General features: G+C 44.2%; 1 protein-coding gene across 1 annotated transcript in view; it reads left to right on the plus strand.

The window, feature by feature from the left end:
* The window catches only part of LOC132210692 (mucin-6-like), a 149,807-nt gene that overhangs the window by 10,509 nt on the left and 118,811 nt on the right, over positions 1 to 20,487 (plus strand). The window contains exons 4-6 of the mRNA XM_059652221.1: positions 3,882 to 3,954; positions 10,068 to 10,205; positions 17,000 to 17,164. Of these exons, the coding sequence (XP_059508204.1) occupies positions 3,882 to 3,954; positions 10,068 to 10,205; positions 17,000 to 17,164 (376 nt within the window). The remainder of the gene's footprint in view (positions 1 to 3,881; positions 3,955 to 10,067; positions 10,206 to 16,999; positions 17,165 to 20,487) is intronic.

Here is a 20,487-nt window from a genome sequence, read left to right on the forward strand (position 1 = left end):
TCCTTGAAGAACGAGGACATCTGGGATGTACGGGAGTGGAATGCCTCATCCTGGGAGCAGAGGCAGCGGAGGCGAAGGAATTGGGAATAGGGGATGGAATTTTTGCAGGAAGGTGGGTGGGAGGAGGTGTATTCCAGGTAGCTGTGGGAGTCGGTAGGCTTAAAATGGACATTGTTTTCTAGGTGGTTGCCTGAGATGGAGACAGAGAGGTCCAGGAAGGTGAGGGGTGTGTTGGAGATGGTCCAGGTGAATTTAAGGTTGGGGTGGAAGGTGTTGATGAAGTGGATGAACTGTTCGAGCTCCTCTTGGGAGCACGAGGCAGTGCCAATACAGTCATCAATGTAACGGAGGAAGAGGTGGGGTTTGGGGCCGGTGTAGGTGTGAAAGAGCGACCGTACCCGTTGTGGCTTACTCTGCATTGGGGAAACCAAGCGGAGGTTTGGGGACCGCTTTGCAGAACACCTATGCTCAGTTCGCAATAAACAACTGCACCTCCCAGTCGCGAACCATTTCAACTCCCCCTCCCATTCCTTAGACGACATGTCCAACCTGGGCCTCCTGCAGTGCCATAATGATGCAACCCTAGGTTGCAGGAACAGCAGCTCATATTTCATTTGGGAACCCTGCAGCCCAATGGTATCAATGTGGATTTCACCAGCTTCAAAATCTCCCGTCCCCCCCCACTGCATCCCAAAACCAGCCCAGCGTCCCAGCCTGCCTAACCCATTCTTCTTCTCACCTATCCCCTCCTCCCACCTCAAGCCGCACCTCTATTTCCTACCTACAAACCTCATCCTGCCTCCTTGACCTGTCCGTCCTCCCTAGACTGACCTATCCCCTCCCTATCTCCCCACCTATACTCTCCTCTCCACCTATCTTCTCCTCTATCCATCTTCAGTCCACCTCCCCCTCTCTCCCTATTTATTTCAGAATCCTCTTCCCATCCCCCTTTTCTGATGAAGGGTCTAGGCCCGAAACGTCAACTTTTGTGCTCCTAAGATGCTGCTTGGCCTGCTGTGTTCATCCAGCCCCAATCTTTGTTATCTAGGGTTGAGACAGATATGAGCCAATGCTCATAACTGGTACTAGATTAAATTAGGATATCTGGTTGACATGGACGAGTTGGGCTGAAGGGTCTGTTTCTGTTCTGTACAACTGTATGTCACTATGATTCTAAATAATTATGGGCCATTTGCTGAGGTATTTGTATCAGTGATAGCCACACGTCAGGTCCTGGGACACTGGTGATTGGCTAAAGTGGTGCCGCTGTTTAAGAAAGATGGTAATGAACAGCCAGGGAACTATAGACTGGTGGACCTGACATCACTGGTAGGCTGGTTGTTGGAGGGATTCCTGAATGACAGGGTTTACATGTATTTGGAAAGGCAAGGACTGATTAAGTAGAAACCAAAAGTACTGTGAATGCTGTAAATCAGGAACAAAGACAAAGTTTCTGGAAAAGCTCAGCAGGTCTGGCAGCATCTTTGAAGGAAAAAACAGAGTTAACCTTTCGGGTCTGGTGACCCTCCCTCAGAACTGATTAAGGATAGTCAACATGTCTTTGTAGATTGGAAATTGTGTCTTACTAACTTGAGTTTTTTTTTGGAAGAAGTAGCACAGAGGATTGATGTGGGCAGAGCAGTGGATGTGGTCTGTATGGACTTCAGTAAGATATTCAACAAGGTTCCTCATGGTTAGCAAGGTTAGGTCACATGGAATGCAGGGAGAACTAGCCATTTGGATACAGACTGGTTCGAAGGTAGAAGATAGAGGGTGGTGGTGGAGGGTTGTTTTTCTGATTGGAGACCTGTGACCAGCAGTGAGCCGCAAGGATCGGTGGGCCCTGCTTTTCGTCATTTACATAAATGAATTGAATGTGAACATAGGAGGTATGATTGGTAAGTTTGCCGATGACACCAACATTGGAGGTGTAGTGGACAGTGAAGAAGGTTACCTCAGAGTACAACGTGACTTTGATCAGATGGGCCAATGGGCTGAGCAGTGGCAGATGGAGTTTAATGTAGGTAAACATGAAATCCTGCAATTAGGTAAGGCAAACCAGGGCAGGATTTATGCACTTAATAATAAGATCCTGGGGAGTGTTGCTGAACAAAGAGATCTTGGAGTGCAAGTTCATATTTCCATGAAAGTAGAGTCCCAGGTAGACAGAATTGTGGAGAAGGCATTTGGTATGCTTGCCTTTATTGGTCAGTGCAATTGAATATAGGAATTGGGAAGTCATGTTGTGGCTGTACAGACATTGGTTATGTCACTTCTGGAATACTGTGTTCAGTTCTGGTCTCTCTGTTATAGGAAGGATGTTGTGAAACTTGATTGGGTTCAGAAAAGATTTAAAAAGATGTTGCCAGGGTTGAAGAGTTTGAGCTTAAGAAAGAGGCTGTATAGGCTGGAGCCATTTTCCCTGGAGCTTTGAGGCTGACGGATGACCTTATAGAGGTTTATAAAATCTTGAGGGACATGGTATAGGGTAAATGGACAAGGTGTTTTCTCTGGAGTGGGAGAATCCAAAACTTTAGTGTATAGGTTTAAGGTGAATGGGGAAAGATTAAAAAGGGACCTATGGGACAATGTCTTCATGTAGAGGGTGGTGTGTGTATGGAATGGGCTGCCAGAGGAAGTGGTGGACGCTGGTACAGTAAAGACATTTAAAAGGCCTCTGGATGGGTATACAAATAGGAAGGGTTTTGAGGGATTTGAGCTAAATGCTGGCAAATGCGACTAGATTAATTTAAGATATCTGGTTGGCATGGACAAGTTATTCCGAAGGTTACCTTTCCATACTGAACAGCTCAGTGACTCTATCTAAACAAACTCATTGGTCATAAGTTATGGAAGTTGACAAGGATTTGTGCAAACTCTTCTGCGTAGGAAGTAAAGTATTGCAGAATCTATTCAAGTAAATAACTGGGATGACATTGAAACATGTGATATTAATTTTGATAGCAAAAATATTGCAGGAAGTATCTCATTAATGAAGTTATTTATTTCCCTAAAATGTGAGTGGAGTTTACTTTATTCATTTGGCTAGACGGCTGGCTTGCAGTACAGAGTAATGCGAGCAGCATGGGTTCAATCCCTGCAATGGCTGAAGTTACTACGAAGGACTCTCCTTCGCAACGTATCCCCTTGCCTGAGGTATGGTGACTCTCAGGTTAATCTCCCACTAGTCATATGGCAACTTTATTGTCTTTATTATACTTTGTCACATGTCTCATGCTGAAAAGGAAGACTAAGTAAGTATTAAATAATGTATTGTGTTTTTGTTTAAATTCCTTCAAGTCATGTCATAAAAAGATATTTTCATAGAACAGTCAGTTTGAAACATTGCCAGGTGGCAACATTTAACTCTGCCCAGCAATAGAGGAGGGGCTTATTGCAAGGTTTTTAGTTAATCATTCAGAACAGTTTGGGGTTATTAAAAAGCAATTCAAAAGATTGCAGAGATGGTAGTGTCAGTTGTGAGAGATACAGAAAGTTGACTCCATGTTGTTTGCTGCCTTACCTGCAATACAACTCAACTACACAGTTCTGTAGTTATGTCCCAGCATGCTGTCAGATCTTGAGTTTTCATCGCAGTTTCTATTTTGTTTCTGATTTCCAGCAATGGCAATCCTTTGGTTTTGTTTTGAATTTGATCTTGTAGGGAAACAGCAAGTTGGCAATACTGAATTAAAGTCCATTTTAAACCCCATTCAATTTCCTTTTCCTTTGACACTGGGATATTCTACCCCAAACCTGCAATGGTGTTATTTAAGCACATCGTTTGCTTTGTATTTCTTAACCGCATCGTATGAAGCTCTTGCCTTAAACTAATGTATAAAATTGCTTGAATTTAGCTAAACATTTTTTAAATTTCACAGATGAAAATTGTTTTTTCAATGGATGGAAAAATAGAAGTAAATAATCAACGGAAAAACTTACCATTTCGGACAGGTAAGAACAAAAATGGCTTGTCTCAAAGGGACTTTCAGCCAATATACCTTTTGGAGCACAAGGATGCATATATAGTTTGCAAATCTAGGTTACTCGCACATTTGTATTTTCAGCCTTTCTTGTGAGCAGGCTTCTCCCCAATTTCCAGTCCATTCTCTTCAAGACACATGATACGAATGTGACACAATACGTCCCAACTTGTCTATTGGAGTGTGTAGTGATTAGAACAAGGTCAGTAAGGTTGTTCTCAGTGGATATGAATCCCCCAGTTGGGACTGTTAACCTGGACCAATCAGGGAGTCCTGGCTGACAAATATAAACAGGAGTGTCAGGGATTCTGCTCACTCTCAGCTGGCTCTGTGCTAACTGGGTCAATGTCATGTACTATATATGTGTACATAAAAGAATGACTTAGTGATGGGATATCAACCTTTGTAAAGTTATTTCAGAGTGCAATTCCTTCCAACATACAAGAAGCTTAATACTATCCAAGACAAAGTATCTACTTGATTGGCACCTAATTAGCAGATCAACATTCTCACCCTTCAACATTAATGCACAGAAGCATCTGTATTTGCCATTTACAAGTTGTACTGTATTAATTCAGGAAGGCTCTGATGATGACATCTTCCTAACCAACGGCCTTTACGACATTAGAAAATCAAGGGCAGCAGATGTGTCAGAACACTACCACTTGCAACTCCCTCTTAAGCCATATGTTATCTTGACTTGGAACTATACTACTTTTTGATTCACGGCTACCATTGCAGTTTCGGAATGTACTTCCTCAAAGCATTGTTGGTGCCCCTACATCAAAGAACCTCAGAGATTCAGGAAGACAGCACCTTCTCCAGGGCAGCTTGGCATGGGCAATAAATGTTAGCTTAGTTAGTATGTGCTTTAGATGCACGAATAATTTTTTTACATATTGCTTTCCATATGACAATTCTCAGCCTGTGTTCTAGTTAGAGGGCAATGTCAAACTGTTGTCCATGTACAAGCTAGTGCTCTGTTATGAGGTGTGTCAAGAAAATAGGTGCTCAAGGAGTAGGAGTTGGAGTAGAGAGAGCACAGTCATCCTTGAGACTGCTCCACTACATGCGACTGACCTTCTGCATCACCTGCACTCCCCTATCTACTTCTGATATCCTTTAATTCTCAGGAAGGCAAAAAAAGTCTATTTGACAGAGAATCCACAATTCCCAGGGTTAGAAAATTCCAAAGGTCATAATGCTTTGGGTGGAAATAATAATTCTTAGTCCCTTGTCTTGAGACTTAGGCTCCCTTGTTCTAAATTCCCCAGCTGCGGGAATCAGCTTCCCTGTATTTAACCTTACAAGCCCCTTCAGAATTTTATGTTTCTTGGAATCACTGTCATTATGTGCTTAGTATTGTTATTGTTAGATTAATGCAAAATACTTTGTGAGTGTGCTAAAGCATATAACACATGAACTTTATTTCAACACATCTTACTGCTCTGGCTAACATCATTGACATAAACATCCATGAGATTGGATGAGAAGCCAAAGCACGTGATGCTGCATCACATGGATTTGATCCTATGATGATGTACAACTTGGTGTTATCCATTAACAACCCAACCACCTGATTCATGATCTGCAAAACTCAGAGACCATAGGGTGAGAGCATATATTCAGATTTCTATCATAGCACAGATTTCTTATCACAAGATTTAATCTATTGATCTTTTGCTTTCCGATCTCCAATACAAGCATATCTTTCTTTGATGGAGACAAAACTGTGCAGAGCGCTCCAGTGTGCTCCCAAAACCCTATATAATTGTGGCAAATATTCTTTATCCATGTACTTCAATCCTGTAAAAGTTAAAATGCAATTTTACCTTCCAAATTGTGTGCTGTACCTGTGTCCTATTTTCTCTATATATGTAAGTAACTCTAAACACCACCACTTAGAACTTTCACACCTTTAAAAACATTTCTGCTCCTGTTTTCTCACTACCAATGTGAATAGTCTCACATAACCAAATTAGAGTTATAGAGTCATGGTCATACAGCATGGAAACACACCATTCATTCCAACCAGTCCATGCCAAACATAATTCCAAACTGAACTAGCCCTACCTATCTGCTGCTGGCCCATGTCCCTCTATACTTTTCCTATTAATATATCCATCCAAATGTCTTTTAAGTGTTGTAACTGTACCTGTATACACCTCTTCATCGGGAAGATCATTTCACACATGAGCCACCATCACTGTAAAAAATTTGTCTGTTACGTCTTTTATAAATCTCTCTCTTCTCACCTTAAAAATGTGCCCCCATGAGATTTTCCCATCAAGGGGAAAAGGCAACAACCATCAACTCTATCTGAACCTCTCATTTTAAAAACTCCTATTAGGTCATCTCTCAATCTCCTGTGCTCTAGTGAAAAAGGTCCCAGCCTATCCAGCCTTTCCTTATAACGCAAACCTTCCATACCTGGCAACACCCTGGTAAATCCCTTCTGAATCTCCTCCAGCTTGATAATATCCTTCTTATAACTGGGTGACCAGACCTGGACACAGTATACTAGAAGAGGCCTCATCAATATTCTGCACAACTTCAACATAACATCCCAACTCCTATACTCAGAGAACTGAGTAGTGAAGGCAAGCGTGCCAAATGCTTTTTTAACCATCCTGCCTATATGTGACACAAACTTTATAGAATTATGTATCTGCACTCCTGGATTCCTCTGTTCCACAAGATTACTCAAGGGCCTACCATTAATTGTATAAGCTCCACCCTTGTTTGTTGTACCGAAATGCAATAACTCATTCTTCTAGTGCCCATTCTTCTAAACTCCAATGACTATAATGCCTAACCCACTCAACTCCTTCATTTGAACAATCAGTGATGAACTTTCTGTGAACTGCTTCCAATGCAGATGTGTTCTTCCATAAATATTGATATTAGAAATGTATACAGAATTCCAATTGCGTTCTCACCAGTGTCCTTTTTTGTCATAACAAGGCATTCCTTCTTTTGTAAGATAATAAAATGTGAGGCTGGATGAACACAGCAGGCCAAGCAGCATCTCAGGAGCACAAAAGCTGACGTTTCGGGCCTAGACCCTTCATCAGAGAGGGGGATGGGGTGAGGGTTCTGGAATAAATAGGGAGAGAGGGGGAGGCGGACCGAAGATGGAGAGAAAACAAGATAGGTAGAGAGGAGAGTATAGGTGGGGAGGTGGGGAGGGGATAGGTCAGTCCAGGGAAGATGGACAGGTCAAGGAGGCGGGATGAGGTTAGTAGGTAGATGGGGGAGCGGCTTGGGGTGGGAGGAAAGGATGGGTGAGAGGAAGAACAGGTTAGGGAAGCAGAGACAGGTTGGACTGGTTTTGGGATGCAGTGGGTGGAGGGGAAGAGCTGGGCTGGTTGTGAGTTGCTGTGGGGGGAGGGGACGAACTGGGCTGGTTTAGGGATGCAGTGGGGGAAGGGGAGATTTTGAAACTGGTGAAGTCCACATTGATACCATTAGGCTGCAGGGTTCCCAGGCGGAATATGATTTGCTGTTCCTGCAACCTACGGGTGGCATCATTGTGGCACTGCAGGAGGCCCATGATGGACATGTCATCTAAAGAATGGGAGGGGGAGTGGAAATGGTTTGCGACTGGGAGGTGCAGTTGTTTGTTGCGAACTGAGCGGTGGTGTTCTGCAAAGTGGTCCCCAAGCCTCCGCTTGGTTTCCCCAATGTAGAGGAAGCCACACCGGGTACAGTGGATGCAGTATACCACATTGGCAGATGTGCAGGTGAACCTCTGCTTAATGTGGAATGTCATCTTGGGGCCTGGGATAGGGGTGAGGGAGGAGGTGTGGGGGCAAGTGTAGCATTTCCTGCGGTTGCAGGGGAAGGTACCGGGTGTGGTGGGGTTGGAGGGCAGTGTGGAGCGAACAAGGGAGTCACGGAGAGAGTGGTCTCTCCGGAAAGCAGACAGGGGTGGGGATGGAAAAATGTCTTGGGTGGTGGGGTCGGATTGTAGATGGCGGAAGTGTCGGAGGATGATGTGTTGTATCCGGAGGTTGGTGGGGTGGTGTGTGAGAACGAGGGGGATCCTCTTAGGGTGGTTGTGGCAGGCACGGGGTGTGAGGGATGTGTTGCGGGAAATGCGGGCGACGCGGTCAAGGGCGTTCTCGATCACTGTGGGGGGCAAGTTGCGGTCCTTGAAGAACTTGGACATCTGGGATGTGCGGGAGTGGAATGTCTTATCGTGGGAGCAGATGAGGCAGAGGTGGAGGAATTGGGAATAGGGGATGGAATTTTTGCAGGAGGGTGGGTGGGAGAAGGTGTATTCTAGGTAGCTGTGGGAGTCGGTCGGCTTGAAATGGACATCAGTTACAAGCTGGTTGCCTGAGATGGAGACTGAGAGGTCCAGGAAGGTGAGGGATGTGCTGGAGATGGCCCAGGTGAACTGAAGATTGGGGTGGAAGGTGTTGGTGAAGTGGATGAACTGTTCGAGCTCCTCTGGGGAGCAAGAGGCGGCGCCGATACAGTCATCAATGTACTGGAGGAAGAGGTGGGGTTTTGGACCTGTGTAGGTGCGGAAGAGGGACCTCCTCCCACACACCCTCCTGCAAAAATTCCATCCCCTATTCCCAATTCCTCCGCCTCCGCCGCATCTGCTCCCACGATAAGACCGCTTTGCAGAACACCTCTGCTCAGTTTGCAACAAACAACTGCACCTCCCAGTCGCAAACCATTTCCACTCCCCCTCCCATTCTTTAGATGACATGTCCATCATGGGCCTCCTGCAGTGCCACAATGATGCCACCCGAAGGTTGCAGGAACAGCAACTCATATTCCGCCTGGGAACCCTGCAGCCTAATGGTATCAATGTGGACTTCACCAGTTTCAAAATCTCCCCTTCCCCAACTGCATCCCTAAACCAGCCCAGTTCGCCCCCTCCCCCCACAGCACCACACAACCAGCCCAGCTCTTCCCCCCCACCCACTGCACCCCAAAACCAGTCCAACCTGTCTCTGCCTCCCTAACCTGTTCTTCCTCTCACCCATCCTTTCCTCCCACCCCAAGCCGCACCTCCATCTACCTACTAACCTCATCCCACCTCTTTGACCTGTCCGTCTTCCCTGGACTGACCTATCCCCTCCCTACCTCCCCACCTACACTCTCTCCACCTATCTTCTTTTCTCTCCATCTTGGGTCCGCCTCCCCCTCTCTCCCTATTTATTCCAGAACCCTCACCCCATCCCCCTCTCTGCTTCTACATTTGCATCAGTAGCAAATTTAATTACAAAATACTCTGTCTCTTTAACAAAGTAATTAATACAGATCCTAAATATGTGAGTCCCCTGCTGTGATCACTCCAGCACTTCACTGGTTAGTTGCAAGCTTGAAACTGAGCTATTTATCACAACCTTGATTCCTGTTTGTTAAATAATTGTCTATCAATGCTAATATATCACCTTCTCCACCGTGAGTTTGTGTATTCTACAATAACCTAGCACATGCAGTTTATCAAGTATCTTTTGAAAATTGAAGAACATTCCATCCCTTGGTTCTCCTTTATCCACTGAAAGGGTTGAAGAAGAGTTAAGCAGTTTCAGTTAACTGGGGGTTAACTTGAGATAAGCAATTTCAGTTAGAACTGGTTTGATTAAAAAGTCAACTGAAGGATTAAGATGTACAAAAATAGCATAGAGTTGTGGATCGCTAGATCGCACAGTCATAACATAATTAAGACCCTGAGTAAATACAAGCAGCACCTGTTATTTTATTGTAGGCAAGAGTATATTATCAATGAGACATCTAACCAGCATTTGGTACTTGACCTGTTGTGTATAAAAGCCGGATATCTATGATACGTTCTATGGTTTAGTTTTAGATTTATAAGGTCGACTCTCCTAGGGTTTACATGAATGAATGACCATAATTTGTACTTGAGTTTCCAGTCATTTGTCAAGTGGATGCTGTGTCATTAAACTTGACTGACTACCAGAACACTCAGGCATGGATTAATACTAATCAAATCTTAGAAAGAAAATTGACTCATCAAATTTCAGATGATCCTCGCTCTGCGGTTCAGAAATCCTGTAGGCATATTTATTGTTTACATAACTATTTTAATTTTTTTAGGCAATATCAAAATCTATAGATGCTCTTCCAATTACATTCAAATGAACACCAACTTTGGCCTGGACATACTTTTTAAGGTTACTGAAGTTTTCCAGGTGTATATCACAGTTGGAGTGATGTTTTATGGCAGCACCAGTGGTAAGCATTTAAGCTACATATTTAACATTATAATTTAACATAATAATTAACATAATAGGAGATGATACAAAGTATGGTACTGGTGTTTTTCTTTCTCTAACAGCAATGTTTATTCACAATTACAATATTGATTTGAAACATTTCTTACTGTATTTTTACTTTCTTTATAACAGGTCTTTGACTTATTCTTAAATATCAAATATAATAGTATCAAATAAAGTATGTTTAACTGAAACTTGATGACACCATAACAATGTTTCAAAGAGATGATTAATCAACAGACCGTAGCCCCTGTTTTGAAATTTAGTATTAATTCAATTCAAAAACTTCTGTAACTTAATTGTCTGCTTCTAGTATTGTTTGCAGATAATGTTTAAATGCAGAATGACATTATTTCATGATCTGTGTAAAAATGAGCAGATGTTCACAAGGTTAGAAATCTCTAGATTGTTTTAGAAACACAAAATAGGAGCTGGAGTAAATTCCGGCAAAGGAACAGAGGAATGATGTTGGTAAAGACAAGCAAAATGGGACAAGAGGAAACAGTGCGTACAACATAAATGACACATCAGGTGATTTCAGGGAAAAGAAGTTAAACCACTGAAATTACTAGTTTTTTTTATCTGAAGCACATAGTATCTGCAATAAGGTAGATGAACCAGTGCACAGATAAATGGTTTAGATTAATTATCATCAAAGGGGCATGATTGGTTGGTTTTCAAGGCTGGGAAAAATATTTCAGGGTATACAATATTTCAGAAAGACAGACAGAATGGCAAAGTAGCCATTAAACATGACATGATTACATTCATGAGAATGTACTATGATAAGCATAGAACAAACAGTAGTTTGAATAAGCATTAGTCCCTTAGCAGCAAAGACTCCCTATCATAGGGAGTGAGGAAATATTTTGTGTCTGTCTTCACTGTAGAACAAAAGGAGAAGCTCAGCTAAGGTCTGTGAAGGAGTTAAGAAATTTAAGGTAATCTATATGAAAAAAGTTTTGGGCAAACTCAAGGAATTGAAATCTGACAGAATCTCTTGGACCTGATGATCTACACTAAAGGGTTTGAAAAGAGATAGTTGCAGAGTTAGTGGATGTGCTAGCTATGACTTTTCCCAAATTCCTGAGATTCAGGAATGGCCCCATTAGACTAGAAGTTGGTATACATAATATAGCTTTTGAGGATAGAGAACTGTAACATCAATCTTTGGAGAAATATTGGATTTTATTATTATGGGAGTCTTAACAATGCCATTTTCAAGTTGTGTCAGTGATAATGGGAACTACAGATGCTGGAGAATCCAAGATAATAAAATGTGAGGCTGGATGAACACACCAGGCCCAGCAGCATCTCAGGAGCACAAAAGTTGATGTTTCGGGCCTAGACCCTTCATCAGAAATGGTGGAGGGGAAGAGGGTTCTGAAATAAATAGCGAGAGAGGGGGAGGTGGATAGAAGATGGATAGAGGAGAAGATACGTGGAGAGGAGACAGACAACTTAAAGAGGCGGGGATGGAGCCAGTAAAGGTGAGTGTAGGTGGGGGGGTAGGGAGGGGATAGATCAGTCCAGGGAGGACAGACAGGTCAAGGGGCCAGGATGAGGTCAGTAGGTAGGAAATGGAGGTGTGGCTTGAGGCGGGAGGAGGGGATAGGTGAGAGGAAGAATGGGTTAGGGATGCGGGGACGTGCTGTGATAATGGGAACTGCAGATGCTGGAGAATCCAAGATAATAAAATGTGAGGCTGGATGAACATAGCAGGTCAAGTTTGCAGGTTATGACTAGTGGCATGCTGAAAGGAACCTCAGTTATTTATATTAATGATTTAGTTGCAGAGAGCGAGTCATGTATCTAAGTTTACTGAGAATACAAAGCTAGATAGAAAGACCATTTTTGTAGAGGACACAGTTAGACTGCAAAGAAATGCAATTAAAAAAAACAAAAATAATGCTGGAGAAAGTCAGCAAATCTGGCCGCATTTGTGTAGAGAGAAACAAAATTAACATTTCAAATCTAATATGACTCATTGGACATCAATGGGGATGAAAAATTATAGTTTCTATGCTGTTGGTAAAGGAGTGGAGGGGTGAGTGGTACAAATGGTGAGGTGCCCGGAGCACAAAAGTCAAAGCAAGTGACAATTGTAGCAGGTGGATGTAGATGCAAGGTGTATGCACAATAGGTTTTAATGGTAAACGTGAGTACTGTAGTAGAAAACAGACCTGTTTTGCCGAGAATGACCCCTTAACAACAAGATGGTAGGGATGGAATACAGGCAGAAACAGTGAGGACATACTCTGAAGTTGTTATATTGAATATTGAGTGCTGAAGACTGCAAAGTGCTTAAACTGAAAATGAAGTGCTGTTCTCCAGCTTCTGTTGAGCTTTGCTGGAACAGGCCCAAATCAGAAATGTCAGCATGACAACAAGATGGATTTTTTGAAATGGCAAGTAACTTAAGGACAGGGTGGAGGTGTTCCCCAAATCGGTCACCCAATCTACATTTTGTCTTGACCATATTATGAGCAGCAAATACAGTAGACTCAGTTGAAGGAAGTATAAGCAAACCTCTGCTTCATCTAGAGGTGTTTGAGGACTTGGACAGCATGGTGGTAAAAGGACAGGTGTTAGACTTTGTGTGATTGCAGTGGAAGATGAGGGGTGAGGAAATATATGGAATGATCAAGGAATGGACCCGGGTGTCATGGAGGGAGTGGTCCCTGTGAAATGCTAATAAGGATGAGATGGAGAAGATGTGTTTGGTGGCACCCTGCTGAAGGTGACAGAAATAACAGAAGATGATTCTTTGAATACTGAGGTAGGTGGGGTAGAATGTGAAGATAATGGAAGTGTTTTCATTGTTCTTGGAGGGAGGTGAAGCATTGATGGTGCAACTGCAGGAAAAGGTTTGGACACAGCTGAGGGTCCTGTCAACCACTGAGTGGAGGATCTTCTATTGAGGAGAAAGGAAGAAATGTCAGAAACCCCCTGTGAAAGGTGACATTATCAGAACCAATGCAATAGAATTGGAGAATTTGGGAGAATGAAATGGAATTCCTACAGCAAGTATGATGTAAGAATTTTTTTTCATCCGTGAGGTGTGGGTGCCACTGACTGGGCCAGTATTTGTTCCCAGTGACTAGTTACCCTTGAGAAAGTGGCAGTGGGCTGCCTTCTTGAACCACTACAGTCCAGTGTTGTCAAGATAACTGTGTGATTTAGATGTGTTTGTAATGGATATTAGTCTTTCGTCATTTTCCAGCCGCCATAGCTTTGAGAAGGAGCCATATTGGCCTCTGAACATAAACTTTTCTCTCTGCAGATATGTTTCTCTTTCCACAGATGTCACCAGACCTGTTGAGTTTCTCCAGCATATTCAGTCATTATTTCATATTTTCAGCATCCTTCATTCTTTGCTTATATTGTTTCAAAGAGACAGAAACAGGCTAAATAAGTAAACAGTAAAATGGCAAGTAAGAATAATGTGGAATATGTGAAATTATTCATTTTAGTCATAAAATAGAAAAGCAGAATTTCCTTAAGAGGTAAAATTTGTGTAAAACATGTGAATGTTGGTGTTGAAAGTGACTTGGGTGTATTCATACAAGAAATACAAAAAGTTATCATGTAATTACAACAAGGAAATAGAAAGCCAAATGAGAAGTTGACTTTTATTGAATGGAGAGATAATGGGAACTGCAGATGCTGGAGATTCCAAGATAATAAAATGTGAGGCTGGATGAACACAGCAGGCCAAGCAGCATCTCAGGAGCACAAAAGCTGACGTTTCGGGCCTAGACCCTTCATCAGAGAGGGGGATGGGGGGAGGGAACTGGAATAAATAGGGAGAGAGGGGGAGGCGGACCGAAGATGGAGAGTAAAGAAGATAGGTGGAGAGGGTGTAGGTGGGGAGGTAGGGAGGGGATAGGTCAGTCCAGGGAAGACGGACAGGTCAAGGAGGTGGGATGAGGTTAGTAGGTAGCTGGGGGTGCGGCTTGGGGTGGGAGGAAGGGATGGGTGAGAGGAAGAACCGGTTAGGGAGGCAGAGACAGGTTGGACTGGTTTTGGGATGCAGTGGGTGGGGGGGAAGAGCTGGGCTGGTTGTGTGATGCAGTGGGGGGAGGGGATGAACTGGGCTGGTTTAGGGATGCAGTGGGGGAAGGGGAGATTTTGAAACTGGTGAAGTCCACATTGATACCATATGGCTGCAGGGTTCCCAGGCGGAATATGAGTTGCTGTTCCTGCAACCTTCGGGTGGCATCATTGTGGCAGTGCAGGAGGCCCATGATGGACATGTCATCAAGAGAATGGGAGGGGGAGTGGAAATGGTTTGCGACTGGGAGGTGCAGTTGTTTGTTGCGAACTGAGCGGAGGTGTTCTGCAAAGCGGTCCCCACCTCCGCTCAGTTCGCAACAAACAACTGCACCTCCCAGTCGCAAACCATTTCCACTCCCCCTCCCATTCTCTTGATGACATGTCCATCATGGGCCTCCTGCACTGCCACAATGATGCCACCCGAAGGTTGCAGGAACAGCAACTCATATTCCGCCTGGGAACCCTGCAGCCATATGGTATCAATGTGGACTTCACCAGTTTCAAAATCTCCCCTTCCCCCACTGCATCCCTAAACCAGCCCAGTTCATCCCCTCCCCCCACTGCACCACACAACCAGCCCAGCTCTTCCCCCCCACCCACTGCATCCCAAAACCAGTCCAACCTGTCTCTGCCTCCCTAACCGGTTCTTCCTCTCACCCATCCCTTCCTCCCACCCCAAGCCGCACCCCCAGCTACCTACTAACCTCATCCCACCTCCTTGACCTGTCCATCTTCCCTGGACTGACCTATTCCCTCCCTACCTCCCCACCTACACCCTCTCCACCTATCTTCTTTACTCTCCATCTTCGGTCCGCTTCCCCCTCTCTCCCTATTTATTCCAGTTCCCTCCCCCCATCCCCCTCTCTGATGAAGGGTCTAGGCCCGAAACGTCAGCTTTTGTGCTCCTGAGATGCTGCTTGGCCTGCTGTGTTCATCCAGCCTCACATTTTATTATCTTTTATTGAATGGACACCAGTTTACAGTCCAACAGATTTATTTGAAGACAAGCTCTCAGAATCTCTACCCTCCTTCAGGTATTAATGAGAGAGGTAGTATCAGACGTAGAATTTATAAATAAAAGATCAAAGGTTCACATCACTGAAGAGGTTGCAATAAGCAAACCTAACATGCTGTTAAATCTTTAATCAGTTAGAAGGCTTTAATTGATTCATATGTGTACGTAAATCCCCAAATTCCTTTCAAGTCATGGCCCTCGGAGAACTAAAGGTTTCATCAGTGTGAGAAGAGGTGACATTTTAGGTTAGACAATGCATGTTAGGTATGTTAGATATTCTTGTTTAGAATCTGTGTGTGTTTTAGTTTAGAGTCAGACTGGCTTTATTTATAAAGTAGGAATATATAAAACACCATATTGACTGTCTCTAAATTGTATGCTTTTTGAACAAAACAAAATGTATCTGCAAATATAAATTCACTCCATAGATTCACGTGTGTGTGTTCATGTCTGTGTGTGTGTACGTGGGGGAGAGAGAGAGAGAGTAGGTGTGTTGGGGAGGAAAGAGACAGAGTGGGTGTGTCGGGAGAGAGAGCTCGTGTGTGTGGGGGAAAGAGAGAATGTGTTGGGGGTAAGAGAGAGAGAGTGTGTGTGTGTGTGTGTGTGTGTGTGTGTGTGTGTGTGTGTGTGTGTGTGTGTGTGTGTGTCGGGGTGGGGGGGGTGAGAGACAGTGGGTGTGTCGTGGGGAGAGAGATTGTGTGTGGAGTGGAAGAGAGAATGTGTGTGGGGGGGGAAAAGAGAGTTGGGGTGTGTGTTTGTGTGTGTGTGTGTGTGTGTGTGTGGAGGGGGGGTTTTTGGAGAGCGTGTGTGGGGGGTAGTAGAGAGAGAGTGTGTGAGAGACGGGCGGCAGAGAGTGTGTGTTCGTGTGTCTGTGTGTGTTTGTATGTGAGAGAGAGAGATGGAGTGTTTTGAATGGGGTTTGGAGTAAAGAAGCTAAATTCTACAGTGCTTTGGTGAGATCATATCAAAAATACAGTTTTGGCCCCCATATTTAAGGGTGGATGTATGGCATTAGAGGTGATAGAAGGTCAAAGATTTCACGATTTTGAACAAACAACATTAACATGAGGGCACAGTTTCTGGATAAGATACTGATCAGATAGGACTGAAAATGAGGGAAAAAATTCTTCACTCAAATGTCTGTGGATCTTTGGAATTCTGTACCCCAGAAGTTTGTAAATGCCTCATTGTTGAATACTTTTAAGGCTGCAGTAAACCAATTTGGTCTGTCCCAAATTGGGGGACATGAGAAATCAGTGGAATTGACTCCCAGGACGGCCATGCTCATATTGAGTCGCAGAGCGGGCTTGATAGATGCATGGTCTACTCTGGTGTTCCTGTGTTCTTGATTCAGCCAGCTCAGTCATTAGATGTAGTATTGAGACATTCTTGATAATGATTGAATTCCCTAACCCAGAACATATCCTCACTTCTTCTTTGAAGCATTATTCTACTTGGATTGTTGGTGGGATTTTGATAATATAGGTTTAGAAATAGACTTTAGAAATTCTTTTCCTAAACAAAATGTAAACACTGCATTTTCAGAAATTTCAGGAATCCTGGAAAAGGTCTTTGAAGCAGTTTAACTGTTTTGCATGCTGATGATAGTTTGCAAGTTATTTTTGTATGACTGTCCTTCAGTCTGGCATTGCCATTCATCTGCGTCATGTATTTTCTTGCAGGGCTGTGTGGGAATTTCAATGGAGACTCTACAGATGATTTTAAAAGTAGTATGGAAATAACAGAAGGTAGTCCTGTTTATTTTGTGAATTCCTGGAGAGTCACTGCACACTGTGGAGTTGCCCATGATGAGGATTCTGATCCTTGCTCATTAAGTCAAGTAAATGGTGAGTTTCAAGTATCAGTCTGTGCATTCCATTAACACGGCTGATTTTTTAAAAAAATATATATCTTGCATCTTTCTGACCATTAGATGTAATAGCAGTAGTTTGGTTCACTTCTGTAATGTGTTTGTTAATTATTTATTGTGATGTAAGTATCAGCAGAAAAGTCAATGTGTAAAAATCATCCCTTATTGCCTTTGAACTGACTAACCAGCTAGGCCATTTCAGAGGGCTGTTAAAGTCACCCACTTTGCTATGAGTCTGGAGTCACATGTGGGTCATGCCAGCACTAGATAAAGGCTGCAATATTTCTAAATCCACAATGAAAGTCATTTGTGTTTTCGATGGGATTTTATAACAATCTGGCAGTTGGAGGTCAATTAAAGAGATGAACATCGTGTTTCAGGTTAATGATTCTTCTTATTTGCTGATCAGATGTAAGCATTCCTGGCTATTCCTCAGCTGTTTTATGGAATTTGACACATATCTTCAGAGCATACATTTTCTGGATTGCTAGTCCAGTAGGATAACTGATATTTACTGGCCCAATGTGGTATCCTTGAGAAATTTGGATGACCATTTCTGTTTCCGAAGTTCTACAGAGGCCTATTAAGTAGATGAGAGCAGTATCGGATTAGTTATAGAACAAAAAAAGAGCATAAGAGAAGTACAGCACAGGAACAGGCCCTTCAGCCCTCCAAGCCTGTGCCAATCATCATGACCTAACTTAACTGAAAAACAATTGTATCAGTGATAATGGGAACTGCAGATGCTGGAGAATCCAAGATAATGAAATGTGAGGCTGGATGAACACAGCAGGCCCAGCAGCATCTCGGGATCACAAAAGCTGACGTTTCGGGCCTAGACCCTTCATCAGAGAGGGCGATGGGGTGAGGGTTCTGGAATAAATAGGGAGAGAGGGGGAGGCGGACCGAAGATGGAGAGAAAAGAAGATAGGTGGATAGGAGAGTATAGGTGGGGAGGTAGGGAGGGGATAGGTCAGTCCAGGGAAGATGGACAAGTCAAGGAGGCGGGATGAGGTTAGTAGGTAGGAGATGGAGGTGCGGCTTGGGGTGGGAGGAAGGGATGGGTGAGAGGAAGAACAGGTTAGGGAGGCAGAGACAGGTTGGACTGGTTTTGGGATGCAGTGGGTGGAGGGGAAGAGCTGGGCTGGTTGTGTGGTGCAGTGGGGGGAGGGGACGAACTGGGCTGGTTTTGGATTGCGGTGGGGGAAGGGGAGATTTTGAAACTGGTGAAGTCCACATTGATACCATTGGGCTGCAGGGTTCCCAAGCGGAATATGAGTTGCTGTTCCTGCAACCTTCGGGTGGCATCATTGTGGCACTGCAGGAGACCCATGATGGACATGTCATCTAAAGAATGGGAGGGGGAGTGGAAATGGTTTGCGACTGGGAGGTGCAGTTGTTTATTGCAAACCGAGCGGAGGTGTTCTGCAAAGCGGTCCCCATTGACTTTCCACATTAAGCAGAGGATCGCCTGCACATCTGCCAATGTGGTATACTGCATCCACTGTACCCGGTGTTGCTTCCTCTACATTGGGGAAACCAAGCGGAGGCTTGGGGACCGCTTTGCAGAACACCTCCGCTCGGTTCGCAATAAACAACTGCACCTCCCAGTCGCAAACCATTTCCACTCCCCCTCCCATTCTTTAGATGACATGTCCATCATGGGCCTCCTGCAGTGCCACAATGATGCCAAACGAAGGTTGCAGGAACAGCAACTCATATTCCGCTTGGGAACCCTGCAGCCCAATGGTATCAATGTGGACTTCACAAGCTTCAAAATCTCCCCTTCCCCCACCGCATCCCAAAACTAGCCCAGTTCGTCCCCTCCCCCCACTGCACCACACAACCAGCCCAGCTCTTCCCCTCCACCCACTGCATCCCAAAACCAGTCCAACCTGTCTCTGCCTCCCTAACCTGTTCTTCCTCTCACCCATCCTTTCCTCCCACCCCAAGCCGCACATCCATCTCCTACCTACTAACCTCATCCTGCCTCCTTGACCTGTCCATCTTCCCTGGACTGACCTATCCCCTCCCTATCTCCCCACCTATACTCTCCTCTCCACCTATCTTCTTTTCTCTCCATCTTCGGTCTGCCTCCCCCTCTCTCCCTATTTATTCCAGAACCCTCACCCCATCCCCCTCTCTGATGAAGGGTCTAGGCCCGAAACGTCAGCTTTTGTGCTCCTGAGATGCTGCTTGGCCTGCTGTGTTCATCCAGCCTCACATTTCATTAACTACAAAACAAGCCTTCTGCCATTATACAGTCTGTATCCCTCTGTTCCCTCCCTATTCATGTAACCATTCAGATACTTCTTAAATGTCACTAACATGCCTGCTTCCAACACCTTCTCTGGCAGCGCCTCCCAGGCTCCTACCACTCTCTGGGTGAAAGACTTACCTTGCACATCTCCCTTAAACTTTTGCTCTCTCACCTTGAACCAGTGCCCTCTTGTAATTGAAACTTCACCCCTGGGAAAAAGCCTCTGACTATCCACCCTATCTATGCCTCTCATAATTTTGTAGACCCTATCAGATCTCCTCTCAGTCACTGTCTTTCCAGTGGAAATAATCCTAGTCTTTGTAACCTTCCCTTGTAGCTAATGCTCCCGAGATTGGGCAACATCCTGGTGAGCCTTCCTTGCACTCTCTCCAAAGTTTCCACGTCCTCCTGGTAATGTGGCAACCAAAAGTGCACTTAATACTCCAAATTCAGCCTAACAAGAGTTTTATATAGCTGCAACATGTTTTGCCAACTCTTATACTCCATGTCCCATCCGATGAAGGCATGCATGCCATACGCCGTCTTAGTTACTTTGGCCACCTCTGTTGCCTCTTTTAGGGAACTGTGAATCTGCACACCGAGATCCATTTGTATGTTTCTAAGGGTTCTGCCATTACTAATATAATTCACACCTAAATTCGATCCTCTAAAATGCATGACCTCGAATTTGACAGCATTAAATTCCATCTGCCATTTCTGTGTTCAAGTTGCCAAGCTATGTACATCCTGTTGTATCCTTTCACAATTGTTGGCACTGTCAGCAACTCCTCCAGTCTTTGTGTCATCTGCAAACTTATTAGTCAGACCACCAACATTTTCCTTTCGATCATTTATATATACAACAAACGAGAAAGGACTTAAGTCTGATCCCTGTGGAACACTGCTAGTTACCAATCTCCATTCTAAAAAAGAGCCTTCCACTCCTACCCTCTTTTTTTTTTGACCAAGCCAGTTTTGTATCCATCTAGCCAGCCCACCCTGAATCCCATGTAATTTTAATACTGAAGTCCATACAAACT

Source organism: Stegostoma tigrinum, chromosome 17, assembly GCF_030684315.1.
Source record: "Stegostoma tigrinum isolate sSteTig4 chromosome 17, sSteTig4.hap1, whole genome shotgun sequence".
NCBI classification, from domain to species: Eukaryota; Metazoa; Chordata; class Chondrichthyes; order Orectolobiformes; family Stegostomatidae; genus Stegostoma; species Stegostoma tigrinum.